We start from the raw sequence: 13,069 nt of genomic DNA on the forward strand, positions 1-13,069 counted from the left end.
GCCAAGAACTTGTGCTGTTTTTGTTTACAGGGTCCCACTATGTAGCCCAGGCTGGCCTTGAACTTGCAATCCTGTTGCTGCTTCCCTCATGCTGGAATGACACTGTGTAATACCACACCTTGAAGATCATGTGCTTTAAAACTGATATTGATACAGCTGATGGCGAAAAATAAAAAAATATCTTAACACATATAGGATTACTTGATATAAACCAAAGCCCTTCTATCAAACTTGATTCACAGAAAAGGCAAAAACAGATGCGTTCATCAAGCTGCCTAAATTTTCTTTAGCTACATATTTGTTTAATGTAATTCTTAAGTAGGCAAATATTAATTTAAAATTTAGATTAAATTGACATCAAAGGGCCTTGCCACAGATGATTTCAATTAAAAATACTTAATAAGATATTTGTAGTACACCTTGAATTAAATGAGTCAGATTTGTTCTCTCTAGTGAATCCACGTGATTATATTCTTGTTTTGTTTTCTCAGTAGAATGAGCTGATGTTTGAACGGAGGGGATTGACTATATTACTTTCTGTGAAACTCATCATATCTTCTACTAACTCATCTACTCCATTAGTATCTGGCTCGTCTCACTGAACCACGTTGAGCCTCTCTGGTGACAGAAGTTAGAGTCTAACATAAGAGATAAGAAACACCGGCACAAAAACAACAAATATTTTGAGTGGGGGACAAATGATGATGTTGCCAAATTTCCACATGCCAGTATTACAAAACCTACAAAGGGCAGGACTGATCTGTCTGCTTTGATTATTCTGGATTGGCTATTGCCCGCTCAAAAATTCAAAGATAATATAATTTATAACTGAAAGCAGAATGTTTTTTCCAATGGATTTTTTCCCCCAATGGAGTGCATTTACAGATGTCCAGCCAGATAATACAGGCCCTTAACAAATCGGCCTGATAATTATTATGACATCCTAACATAAAATATTTCCCAGATCTACAAAGGAATAGCAAAAACCTCTGCAGTGACTCTTCACGCACAGAGAAGCTTTCTTCACTCCTAGTTCTTGAGAAGCTGCCCTGTAAGTGGGGTCTAAGGAGGAAAATGCTACAGTGTTGAGACATAAATATTTTCTCTCTTCCTCTAATCTTGGTGAGGACATCCCTCCTTCTTCTGCATCATTTCTACGTCATGGATTTCTCTTCCCCCCAGTTATCTGGGGCTGAGATAGGATGGTTTGTGTCAGAACAACAGTGGCCCAGTGAAAGAGTATATTAAAATTAACATCATGATATGCTTTAACTAGGCCTTGAGCATAATCTCTGGAGATGCTTTATCTCAGATCAACAGACTAGGGCACTTTATAACAAGGGAACCTGTACAGTGTTGCTCACCTATAACCTCAGCACCTTCGTAGGTGCTGAGGCAGGAGCATTATTAAAGGCCAGCTGGGCTTCCAGCAAAACCTTGTCTCAAAACAGGTTAATCAATTTTAGACATTGATTTCATAAAAGCTATAGCAAAGAACTTTCCATCTCAGCTTAATGATATGTTAAACAGATTTAACTCATTACTTTTCTAAATGATTTACATATAATTATTAAAAATGTAATATGACAATTCCTAAATGATCCAAAAGGGTTTCTCCTCTTATTTGGGTAAAATTGATGACTATAAGAATAATGAGATGATTTTTGTTCCTTTTTATTACTGATTAAATTTGTTAGAATTTGGGTTATCTTTTGTGCTTTAAAGGCTTCTTTTTTTCCCCCCATAGTTCTTTCTTTTTGCCTCAAAAAGTGATTTATACAAAGAGAGGAAAACAAAAACAAAAACAAAACAAGATTTCTTACACCTCATTTTCACAGCATCTTCCTGTGAAATTGTATTTGTCTGTGACCACGTAATTACAGCCATTCCTAAAGGGTCCCATTGCCCTACCCCTTCCTTGCTCATTAGTTGGTTTTTTCCCCCGTAAGCCCTTGGGTTTCCTAGAACAGAATTAAAATGTAAAATGACAGTTGATGCTAAGGATGGAGCAGCAAGGAATTTTGGTACTGGAGGTGGGCAGGAATTCTTGAAGACTTCACACTTCAGTGAGAACTTTCTCTGAAACCTCCTAAGATAGAATTTTCTTGGCAAGGAGGAAGGATATCAGAAATCTGAGGCAGAAATTACAGGAGAAAAGGAGTGACAGAAAAAGTACTAAGACCCAGAGGCGTCTGGGATCGGACAGAGGCTTATGTCTTTGTTTGCAGAAAAAGGTAGACGTTGCTCTTTGTTCTTCATTTCAAGAATAATAATCCTAAAAACCTTTATGAAGTTGAACCATCCCAAGTATATTACTAATTCCAAGATACATATGAAACAATCTTTGTATCATATTCTTCCAGGCTTTGTACAAGGGAGCTCCAGTTCAAAACAGAACTCAGAGCCCTCTGCTTAGTCTACAAAGTGAGTCCAGGACAGCCAAGGCTACACAGAGAGACCCTGTCTTGAAAAACAAAAACAAAAACAAAAAAAAAAAAAACAAAAAAAAAAAAAAAAAGAGAAAGAAAGAAAGAAATCAAACGAGTGACTGGCTGGTAGGAGGAAAGAGAACTTTTTTCACAACAGTACAGTTCTTCTTAAGTAGGACTTCCATGGCTAAGTCCCATTTACTAAAATTGCATCGAGTTGTTTTTTTGTTCAGTATCAAGCAAAACATCTGCCCTTTGCAGTATCTAGGTGCTAACACAGGCAGCCGCTTGGCGAACCACACCGTGATCCTGAAATAAACACGAGGAAGTGGTAAAACGTATCACAAGATACCGTCCTTAATAAAGGAAGGAGTTAAAAATCAAAATCACTAAAAGTTAATAATTAAGTGAGATCATGGTCTGAATCCAAGAGAGAAAATTCAAAATCCTATCACAAGCTACCTTCAGCATATCCAGATCTACAAAGTCGCAGAGACACATTCAGAAATCAGCTAAAGGATCCACGAGCATGTGGCTAAGCCAACCAGTAACCACCAATGACCAGAAGTAAATGACATATCAACTGATTTTTTTCAATGTATTTCCTAAACTTGATTCTCCAGACGAGACCCAGACTCAGCAATGAACGGTGGCCAGCGATCCCCTAACATTTGTGCACAAGACGGTCAGATCGTAATGCAGGAGAAGCAATGTAACAGTGACGAGACTGAGCTTTGGACACCAAGTGTGTGACCACGGAGCTCTTACCTGTCCCCCCTTAGGCTGGTATTTGATGTTGTCAGTTGACCCGATTTTGGATTTGACGTTCTTCAGGTCCGGCAGGGGTTGGTTAATAAGCCGGAGCTGCTTGGGGGTGGCTGGGGACTTCGGAGGAGTGCGAATGATTGCAACTTTCTTCTCGCTGGGCACCAAGATGGCAGACTTGGGGGTTCCTGGTGTCCTGGGATAGCTGGGAGTCCCAGGGGTGCCTGGGGTACGCGAAGAGTAGCTGGGGGGAGTGCCGGGTGTGATAGCAGTAGATCCAGGGGTGGTGGGTGTTGAGGTGCCACTCTTTCCTGCTCTGCGAATTGGCTCTGACCCTACGTTACCAAGTCATACACACACACACACACACACACACACACACACACACACACACACACACACACACAAAGAAAAGAAAAGATAATCACATCAGAACATTAGAAAATTCTCTTCAAGGTACTATTCTCCCCACAGTTAGGCCTCAGACGGTACTTAATTCAAATGCATTCAGAACTCTTTGCGAAAGACCACACCAATGCTCAAAGAGGTTCCTGTCCTTTCTTTAGGTTCGTAAATTGGTGGTAGTTTTGGATCTATGTTAATATACAAATTTAAAATGTACTGTTTTTCTATTTAGCTTCACAGTTCTTAATGGGAATCCTTGGAAACTATTCTGTTTGTATGGCTATGAGGCACACGGGTGACGTGTAGGTAGAAACAGTGAACATTTATTGTGTTGTGTGGGTCTCTGCTTGTGGGAAGACTCCTGAATGGCACATGGATCATTCATTTCTCTCTTTGAGCACATCCATTGTGGGGCTCAGACATACACAGGACACAGAACTGTGTATTTATTTCCCGTAGTTTTAACCTGTGGGAGCTTAAATGTTAATATTTCCATTTGTATTGAGAGCTCAGGAAATTCCAAACTAATACATTTAGTAAGAGGGTTTTACTGTATCTTGAGTTAACTGAACCAAGCTCCCCATCTCTTCTGAATCCAAGATTACATATATTTCCTTCTCTCAGAGTTCATGAGATTCCTGCATAGTATTGTTTTCTTCAAATATTTTCAAAGGTTGCATAAATGCCAAGACATTCCTGTGTGTAGTTATGGAGATGGCAGGCAAACAGAAGGGGGCAAAACACTTGCCCTTTCTAATTGTCTGTGTATGTTTTTGCTATTGCTGTGCAGAGCTAAAATAGATCGACTATTTGTAGATGTCACCATGTCAGATATATTTGCTGTCAAATCACACAATGGAGTAGACTTGTGAACAAAGTAAAGTTAGCAAATCATAGCAGAATTGGTTCAGAATATTATAAAAAAAAAGCAGTTTATATACAGACGCCTCTTAAAGGGCAGAACAGGGTGGCTCAAAACAGTGGGTTTATGTAGCAAGTGCCATTTTGTTTCCATAGCAACAAATACAGGCATAATTGAGGATGTTCCTTTGGAGAGCACTTGATGCCTTTGTCTGGTCTTATCTCCTCTTCTGCATTCCTCTGTATGTGCAACTCCAAGCCTACATATTTGGCCTGACTGTCACTTCCCTAGAGATTACTTACTCTTACGTGCCCTCCCTGCTAGTTTATTTCAATAATTTATTTATTTATTTTGCTTTGGAGAAAGAGTTTTGAGGCTTACAAAGTGATTCTAGCATAGACTTCAAAGGGTATAAATATCTCATGAAATTAAACTATGCTGGACACAAGTGTTCTAATGACAAGACCATTTTCACTGTAGACAAAGCCACTAAGTGTCATGTATGACAGTTATGTCTCAATAGGACAATTATTATTAAAATAATGTTGAATTAAAATCAGCTACAATATGACAGTAGTGGCAGTTTCCATCATCACACACTAGTTTTTAAATTACAAAGAGTCTGGTTCTTTGCGTAGTTTTATGGAGAACACAGTTTCTTCCAAATCAAGGTGACGATGCTAAGGAGAGCTGTGAAGCTAACAGTGAACTGAAGACCAAACACAGCCAGGTATTAGCTGTGCAGCATTCAGTAGATTCTCTACTGTCTGTTCGGATAGTTTCTTGTCATCGAATTGGACTTGCTAACAAATGACCATCAGAAATGTTAACTCAGTCAAGTAGAAAACATACCTTCAATGTTCTGTATCCCATATGTGCTTAAAAAAATGGCAGCTATTTTCATTGAATGGATAATAACAATATAGTACAGGATTTATTGGATAGCCTCAACAGCCATGTGAACTACTGTGTCGTGACTGAAACATTACACACACCACACAGATTGCTGTAATTGTGGATCAGTTCGCTATGGGCCAGTAATGGAAAGGAATCAAAGATATTGCAGGGAACATATCATGTTAGAGATCTTTTGGCATATTTTTTAAAAAAAGAAATTGATCAGAACTGTCATTTCTCTCTGTGTGTATTCTTGTGAATATGTTGTGTGTGCAGAAGTTTAAAGTGGATATCAGGTGTCTTTATTATTCTCCATCTTAGTTTTTTGAATCAGGTTCTCTTACTGAACTTGGAGTGCATAGATTGGCTAAGTCTTTTGGCCACTGAGCCCGGGGACCCCTCCTCCCTTGCTCAGGGCTGGGGTTACAGATACCCAGCGCTGTGCCCAGTTTTACACCAGTGCTATAGAGTCCAATTCAGGCCCTTGTAGAAGAACTTCACCTCCTGAGTTATCTCCCTAGCCCTGGGTAGATTTTGATGATTGATTTTCCATTTGGATTTTAGGATAAAGCAACTCAACGCACAATTTTATCTATTATTCCTTTTCAGAATTCTTTTGTTTTAACTTTGAAGAGAGAGAGAAAACACCCTTCTAAAAATGACTCATTCAAACGCAGATCAGAGGTCAATCTAGTCTCCTTTCTTCCATCACTTGCTTTGACTCAAAGAATTATTTTTTAGAACACTCTACATTTTCTAATTCTTATCTACAAAGATGACATTTTTTTTTTAAACACAGGCTCATTTTACTTAAGCACTACAACGTTAAGTAAAGTTCTTTTTCCTTTAAGGCATTAGAGGATGATTAAAGGGAAGCCCACTAGGAAAAACATACTGGTGGTCCTTCGTGCTGAAGATATGGAGCTGTTCAGAGAGAAGGAGTTCTCCTCTCTGTCTCCTGACACACCTCTGCGAGGAGGGAGGATGGAGGAAGGTCTTGGGAGGGAGGAACGCTTTTCTGGGCTCTTGGTTAGTCCATCCTGATGAGGGGAAAAAGACATTAGGTTCATTTTAATTACACAACAGGTGCTCCGGCTATTGTTTCCGGTAAATTCTTTCTCAATGCACCACCAACTTTAATAGGCTAATAAAACTTCCTATTGCGTTACTTAAGAGTTTATTGTTTCCAGTCATCCTATCAGAGTTTATTATCTTGGAATGACATTATTGAAAATGAATTGTGAATTTCAGTTTTTAAACACGAGCGTAGATGGAATGGATTTATAAAAGTGTTCGCCATAAATTGCTAATTTGACCAAAAGCTTCATTAGCATGGCAATTTATTAGTTAGAACGGACTGGAGGGAGAGCATCGCAGTATAACATTCCACCCAGGAACACAACTACCTATTCCTTAGATATGTGGCAGGAACTCTAGATATCCTCTATTAAGTTATGATTTAATTCTCACTGCAACGTATTATGCACATTTGAAAGCTTGAGAAAATGGGCTTCATGACTTAATGTGACTGTTTTCAGTTCCCAGAGTTTGCGTATGGTGGAGATGGTAGTGAGTTCTGATGTGTCTGATGGGGCGTCCTAACATCATGTCGAACATTATCTATTGCATAAGCTGTATATGGAGCATGTCACAATGGATCGTGCTTTGGTTTATTGGTTTTTAGTTACTATTTCATAAACGAAATAGAAAATTAATGGTGAGTAGGATCTAGAAAGCAAAGCCTTTTGCATTTCTTTTCTAATATGGAAGCTGTCCATCAAATTTTCCCAGCTGTATTTGGTGTTAATATGGTTTACTGTGAAGACTGTCAAGACATCAGAAGTTTACATCTTTCTTTTCACATATTTTTCTGAACATCTCCCCGATGTTGTTTCTTTGTTTTGTTTTGTTTTGTTGTTTTGTTTTTCGAGACAGAGTCTCTTTGTATTCGCCTTGGCTGTTCTGGACTCACTTTGGAGACTAGGCTGGCCTCGAACTCACAGCCATCCGCCTGCCTCTGCCTCCTGAGTGCTGGGATTAAAGGCGTGCGCCACCACACCCGGCCCCCCAGTGTTGTTTCTTTCTGCACCATTTACTGGCCTTCTTCCTTACCTGGTTCCCTGATGCTGGGTAAAGCAAATGGTGTACAGAGGCCACTGAGGTGGGCTGTATTAAAAACCTGTCAGGACACACAGCCTTTTCTGTTGTTCTAGGGCAGGCTGGGCTGTGTCTTGGGGAGTATATACTAGGCTATAAGGCAGGGATCTTTGACAAAGTAGAATTCTGGCCATGAAGGAACATAAAACAAGTACACAATAAATGAAACCATAAAGTAAATGGAGAAATGCAACATGTAGAAACACATAAGAACTGAAAGGTTTGTTTTTAATAAAACACACATTAAGTGGCCATAACCAGTGATAGATGAATTGTGAGAATAGGGATGCTCACTGGATAGCATTTTTTTTTTAAAAGAAGGAATTCAGTCAAGCTGAATACAAATGCAAAAACAGTGCTAGGCACTTGAGCCAGTATGCGTCTGGTCTAAAGCAGGCATCTGTGTTATCTACCGCTCTGCTTTGAGATGCTCCGGCTGAATATGCTCCACACAGAGTAGGCACACAACTAACAACTGTTAAGTGGTGATGAGTCAGTGGAAGGATGGATGGATAGAAAAACAGGAGAACAAATAGTATTGCTTAGACATAGAAGAAGTGGATTTGTGTAATTCTAAGACATTGCACATGGTCATAATGCCAAAATTACATTACATAGGAGTCAGTAATTTTAGAACTTGACCCAATGAGATGAAAAAAAAGTAGGACTCAAAGTAGAAACACTGTAAATCAAACCTGTAAAACACTGACATGGAAAACTACTACTACTATATTTTATATTTATTTTTTGGGAGGAAGCAAATGGTGTCAAAATCTCTCATGGCTGAAAGTCATTCTAGACTTTGGTTCTAAAGTGTGCATTATCAAAAGAGGCATGGAAATCCCTGAAAACACACAATAGACTATTCTCTTCTGAATAATTGTTAAGAAAAAAGAAACATTTCAAGGTGTTCCTGTTTCTCTATAAATAGATGGGTTAGCCCAAAGAGTCAGGTATACATGGTTTGTAAAAGCTACTCCCACTATACAGGCCAGGCATCTAGACACTATTTTCAGTGAGTTCACTTTGAAAGGAAGTCAGGTATTTCTTTATCAGTGGCTTTATGAAGACATGAGAAATAAGCTCTTTGAGGGGTTTCTTATCTGGGAGGTGACTGACAACTGGCACAATCACCAATCCTTGAAAATTACAAACTGCCAATATTTTTGTGAGCAAAATAACCTCAGTTTCAGAGATTATAATAAGAGTCTCTTAAAATCATGAATTCCACATGTCAAGGATGTGTTGTCAATTAAAAAACTGGTGCGAAAATCAGTCTAAAGGTAAGAATAATATAATGGCACTAAGCAAATCTTTCTCTAAGATACAATAAACGATGATGGCAAAAAGTAAATTGTGGATTGCCTTAAGGATTTATATAGAGTTCTTATTTAACATGAACAGATAAAGTATTCTTTATGGATTTTATGTGTGAGGTCCCCACACAATCTGTAGATGCTCCAGGTATGCTGCAGTTAGAAGTGTCCCCTACAGAAATTGCTCCTCTGATAAGTGTAGTCCTTAAGATGGTCATACCATTCAAATCTTGATCATGTTTTTAAAATCCTGGAACAATGTATATTTAAGGCCCAGGCCTGGGAAAATACCACCTTAAAGTGTAAAAAAGTTTACAGTTAGATAATCTGCATTAACCGACTCAGAAAATAACAAGAGTTATTGTATGAGGTCATCTTAGAAGCAAAGCACAAACTGGCCAAACTATTCTGTTGCCTAAAACAATTCCTATAGACACACAACAGTCATATGCCATTTTAGGAATTTTAAGAAGGCAAGATCAGCACTGAAGAGATTACCAATAAAGGTCCACAGGACTTAGTTTCCAGGTAAGGCTAAATCCTGGGGAGACCGCATGCAGGGACAAGTGGGTTGGTTTAGTGGCTCTGCTAGACACTAGGCTGCATGCCACAGTCTCCTGGGAGACACTGTTAGAAATACAGAGACGACAAAACCAAACGGGAGAATTAAAATAATTAAGTTGATTAGGCTGTCATAAAAATAGAGGGGAAAAAATTGCGATTTTTCAATCTAAGTTTCAACTTCACTGACAATTCTGTGGAGAAATAAGCTCACACAAATGCGCATTCCCCACCTTCCTCTGCAGGCCCAGCACCTTGAGCGGGAAGTGTAATTGGGTGAGCACAAGTCATTAATTCTTGATTGATCTTACCAGAAAAGGATGAACTTCAAAAAATGCAATCAGGGAGGAAGAATGAAATAATGAGACTCCCTCTAATTAAGAAATGAGACACGCAGTGATATTAAATACATTACCACCCACAACCTAAGCCAAGTAAAGGAAGGAAGGGGCTGGCAAGCTGAATAACACAGAGCAGCTTACATGCTGAGGCCAAGTGAGTTATTACCACTAAATCAAATGTGAAGGAATTTGAAGTTTTAGGAAATTTTGACAAAGTGCATTAGGTATTAGGAGGTGGAAACAAAGCTGATAAACCAAAAGTAGAAACATTGTATAGCAACCCTTTCTCTAGAAAAAAGAGATAGACGTCATTTGAAAGGGAGGGCATGAACTTTATGTAAATAATGCACATGGCACCTGGTCAAAGATAAGTATTAAATGCCAGTTCCGTGAGGTGCTTGGACCTGACGTGACTTGAAAACTTTCCTGAAGTTTTTTCCAGATAATGTCCACTTGAACGTTTTCCTAAAGGGGGAGTTTTCAGACTCATTTTCTATACCTGGGACTGAAATTTTTTATATTTTAAAAATAATAGAATATCAATTAATAATTAATCCTACTTAAAGAGTACTTAATGGCGGCTATGTCTAGATATTGTACTGTTTTATATAATTACTATGTTTCACTTTCTTAGTCAAATTATTATACAAGTTTTAGAAAATTAAGATATAGGAATAAAATATGACATAGCTAAAATATGCAGAATTCTGACATTAAAAACTAGTTTTTTAAAAAGTCAGAAATATTACAGACCCAAATATCACTATAACATTGTGCTCAAAATACAGCCCTATACTTACTAAGGCAATAAAGTGGTTACCACGTGTATTAAGTCACGTGTCTAATTTGTAACTACTCATATAAACACTGAATTTTCCCCCTTATCAAATAAAGACCCTCAGTATGAGATGATTACCAACAGTTTGGTCAGTATTGGAAACAAAACAAGGAAAGTGGAAGTGTAAAATATTACCATATTTCATAAGCTAAGAGCTGTGACTTAAATATCATATATGACTATAGGAATGCCAAAATTTTCTCATAACCTATGTACTGTCATCATTCAAACTGTTTATTATAAATTTAGGATTTCATTAGTAGACTTTAGCTCTTTTATTTCTTATCATAAGAAGAGAAAAAATGCTTCCTGTTGGTTTTTGTCTTGTTAAAGCATAGTGGAATGTCATGTTGTCATTAGGATGGTTCTGTAGAATGCTCACTATTAGGGACTGGGAGAAGAAGCTACAGTTGGTGATGTAAATAAATAAATAAATAAATAAATAAAAAGAATGCTTTCTATTACATTAAAAACCAATACACAGTAGGTTTTTTTGTTATTAAACTTACAAAGAGGGAGAAAAAGACAGACATTTAAAAAAATCAAAATGGTAACTCTTGACATCTTTAGTGAAATGAATTACACTTAATTTTACTTCTTTCTCACCTACATGGTTTCATCTAGACTTATTTTGTATTTAGAACATGTAAAATAATATATTAGTTATCAAAGCTAATGTTGGTTTTATGAAATGAAAATGAATTGCTCTTCCACATTTTTGCCAACCCATTGCACAGTTTTCTGTTTTCTATCTTGCTAACAGAGAGCAAGCCCAGTTGTACTCTTACCAACTACCACGATCGATCATTCCAGATGGTGTCCAGAGTTCACCCTGGGTGAGCACACAGTTTAAAATGAGCATTTAAACACACACACACACACACACACACACACACACACACACACACACACTTGTCTATGTAATATCTAAAGTTGGTAAGACATTGATAGATACCAAAAGGACAAGACCAAACTTGTTTTACTCACAGGGACTTTGTCCTTCGCCTGTTTAAACGCACTGGGAGCCTGAGCCGTTTCACCACTTGCTGCTGTTGAAAAAAAGAAACAAACAACTCAGTGTGTGAAACTCACACAAATGTGTTTTCTAATATTGGTGTGTTCTACTATGTCACAAGACTAATGCAAAGCACAATTCTCTTGCTTTTGAGGCTCAAAATATAGTAGTCCAAGAAACTTGGGTAATAGTAAGGCATTATGTGGCTCCGACTAGTGTGTGCAAATTAACACTGTCTACTGATGTCCATGGGAGCACGGGGCACACACTCTTTTTCCTACTGTCACCAAAGTCCCTTTGAGAATCTACCATATACACATAAAATCTTCAAATCATAAGTCACAGAACATCAAATACCTGCCTGGTATAAGGGGAAGCAATCTTATTTGGTTTGTTGTTGTTGTTGTTGTTGTTTTTGGTTGGAATGATACAGAGAAGTCCAACCTCCCTGTTCTAGAAGCCACTGGTGCATACCTACAGTTCCTTCTGCGTTTTACCTCCCAGGCTGTGGTGATGAGCAAACCGTGTGCTCCTCACTTTGTTTTATGATTGACACACTTGTCTGAGGTGTAACTGTACCATAAGAATGGAAGGAAAACAACTTCTCAAGGACAGAGGATGAGAGAGTCCAAGGTCAGTCAATACAAAAACGTGTTCTACGCATGCACTTCCTGCAGGACACTGCTACCACATCTGTTACTGCTGTTTCTCTTCGCGCTGCCGTTTGCTTCTGGTCTTAATTTTAAATTGCCTCATTTCTAGCACAGTCTGTGTGGATGGATGACTTACCTGACTTGACTTAAATATCAAAAATATAAGGTAATCCTTTGCACTTAGAAATAACAGTTTGACTGATATCCTCAGAAGTAAAATTACTCTAGCTTAAATGTTTACTCTCTCCTTAATTTTCCTAGGTAGAAAATCGTCAGGAAAAAAAAATACCCTTAAAACTCCTTTCTGAAATAAGGTCCTATGCTGTGTGAGTTCTTACATCAGGACGATGGCTGCCCACAGTCCACAGTATACTCTGTTTTATGCAGGATGTCTGGGAGGACTTTTCAGATCTCAACATTGTTGTTTTTTCTCCCCAAAAGCAGTGAAAATGATGTCATTCACTCTTGCTAGGACGTATCTAAAGTTCCTTCAGCACATAGAAGTTGCTTGCTTTCATTTAAAACATCTGTATTTTGTACAGGTTTCCTGCTGGGTCCTCTGGGTATTTGAATAAGGGAAGACCCTAGTTAACCTGAAATTTTAAATTTCCTTTAAAGAATGAATATAAGGAGGAAGGGAGGGCTGGCCTTCAGTATAGTAAAGTGAGTGCCAATGACATGCAGACATGTCATAAAAATGGTTTACAAACTATTTTATATTTCCTCGGAAATTCCACAACTCCTACAGCATCTTCAGCTTTTCAGGTAGAATGTGGGACTTCTTAATGTTCAATCCAAGAGATTCTATTTCTCAAGCATTTGTCCAAGTA

At 38.2% G+C, this 13,069-nt stretch overlaps 1 protein-coding gene across 34 annotated transcripts in view; it reads right to left on the reverse strand.

Annotated features, from left to right (window-relative positions):
• The window catches only part of MAP2 (microtubule associated protein 2), a 263,479-nt gene that overhangs the window by 15,570 nt on the left and 234,840 nt on the right, over positions 1–13,069 (reverse strand). For all 34 annotated transcript variants that reach the window (XM_084780796.1, XM_084780795.1, XM_084780794.1 and 31 more), the window contains 3 exons: positions 11,559–11,620; positions 6,254–6,398; positions 3,198–3,529 (listed from right to left, as the gene is read on the reverse strand). In XM_084780796.1, the coding sequence (XP_084636922.1) occupies positions 3,198–3,529; positions 6,254–6,398; positions 11,559–11,620 (539 nt within the window). The remainder of the gene's footprint in view (positions 1–3,197; positions 3,530–6,253; positions 6,399–11,558; positions 11,621–13,069) is intronic.

This window comes from Acomys minous (assembly GCF_964271855.1).
Source record: "Acomys minous genome assembly, chromosome: 4".
NCBI lineage: Eukaryota > Metazoa > Chordata > Mammalia > Rodentia > Muridae > Acomys > Acomys minous.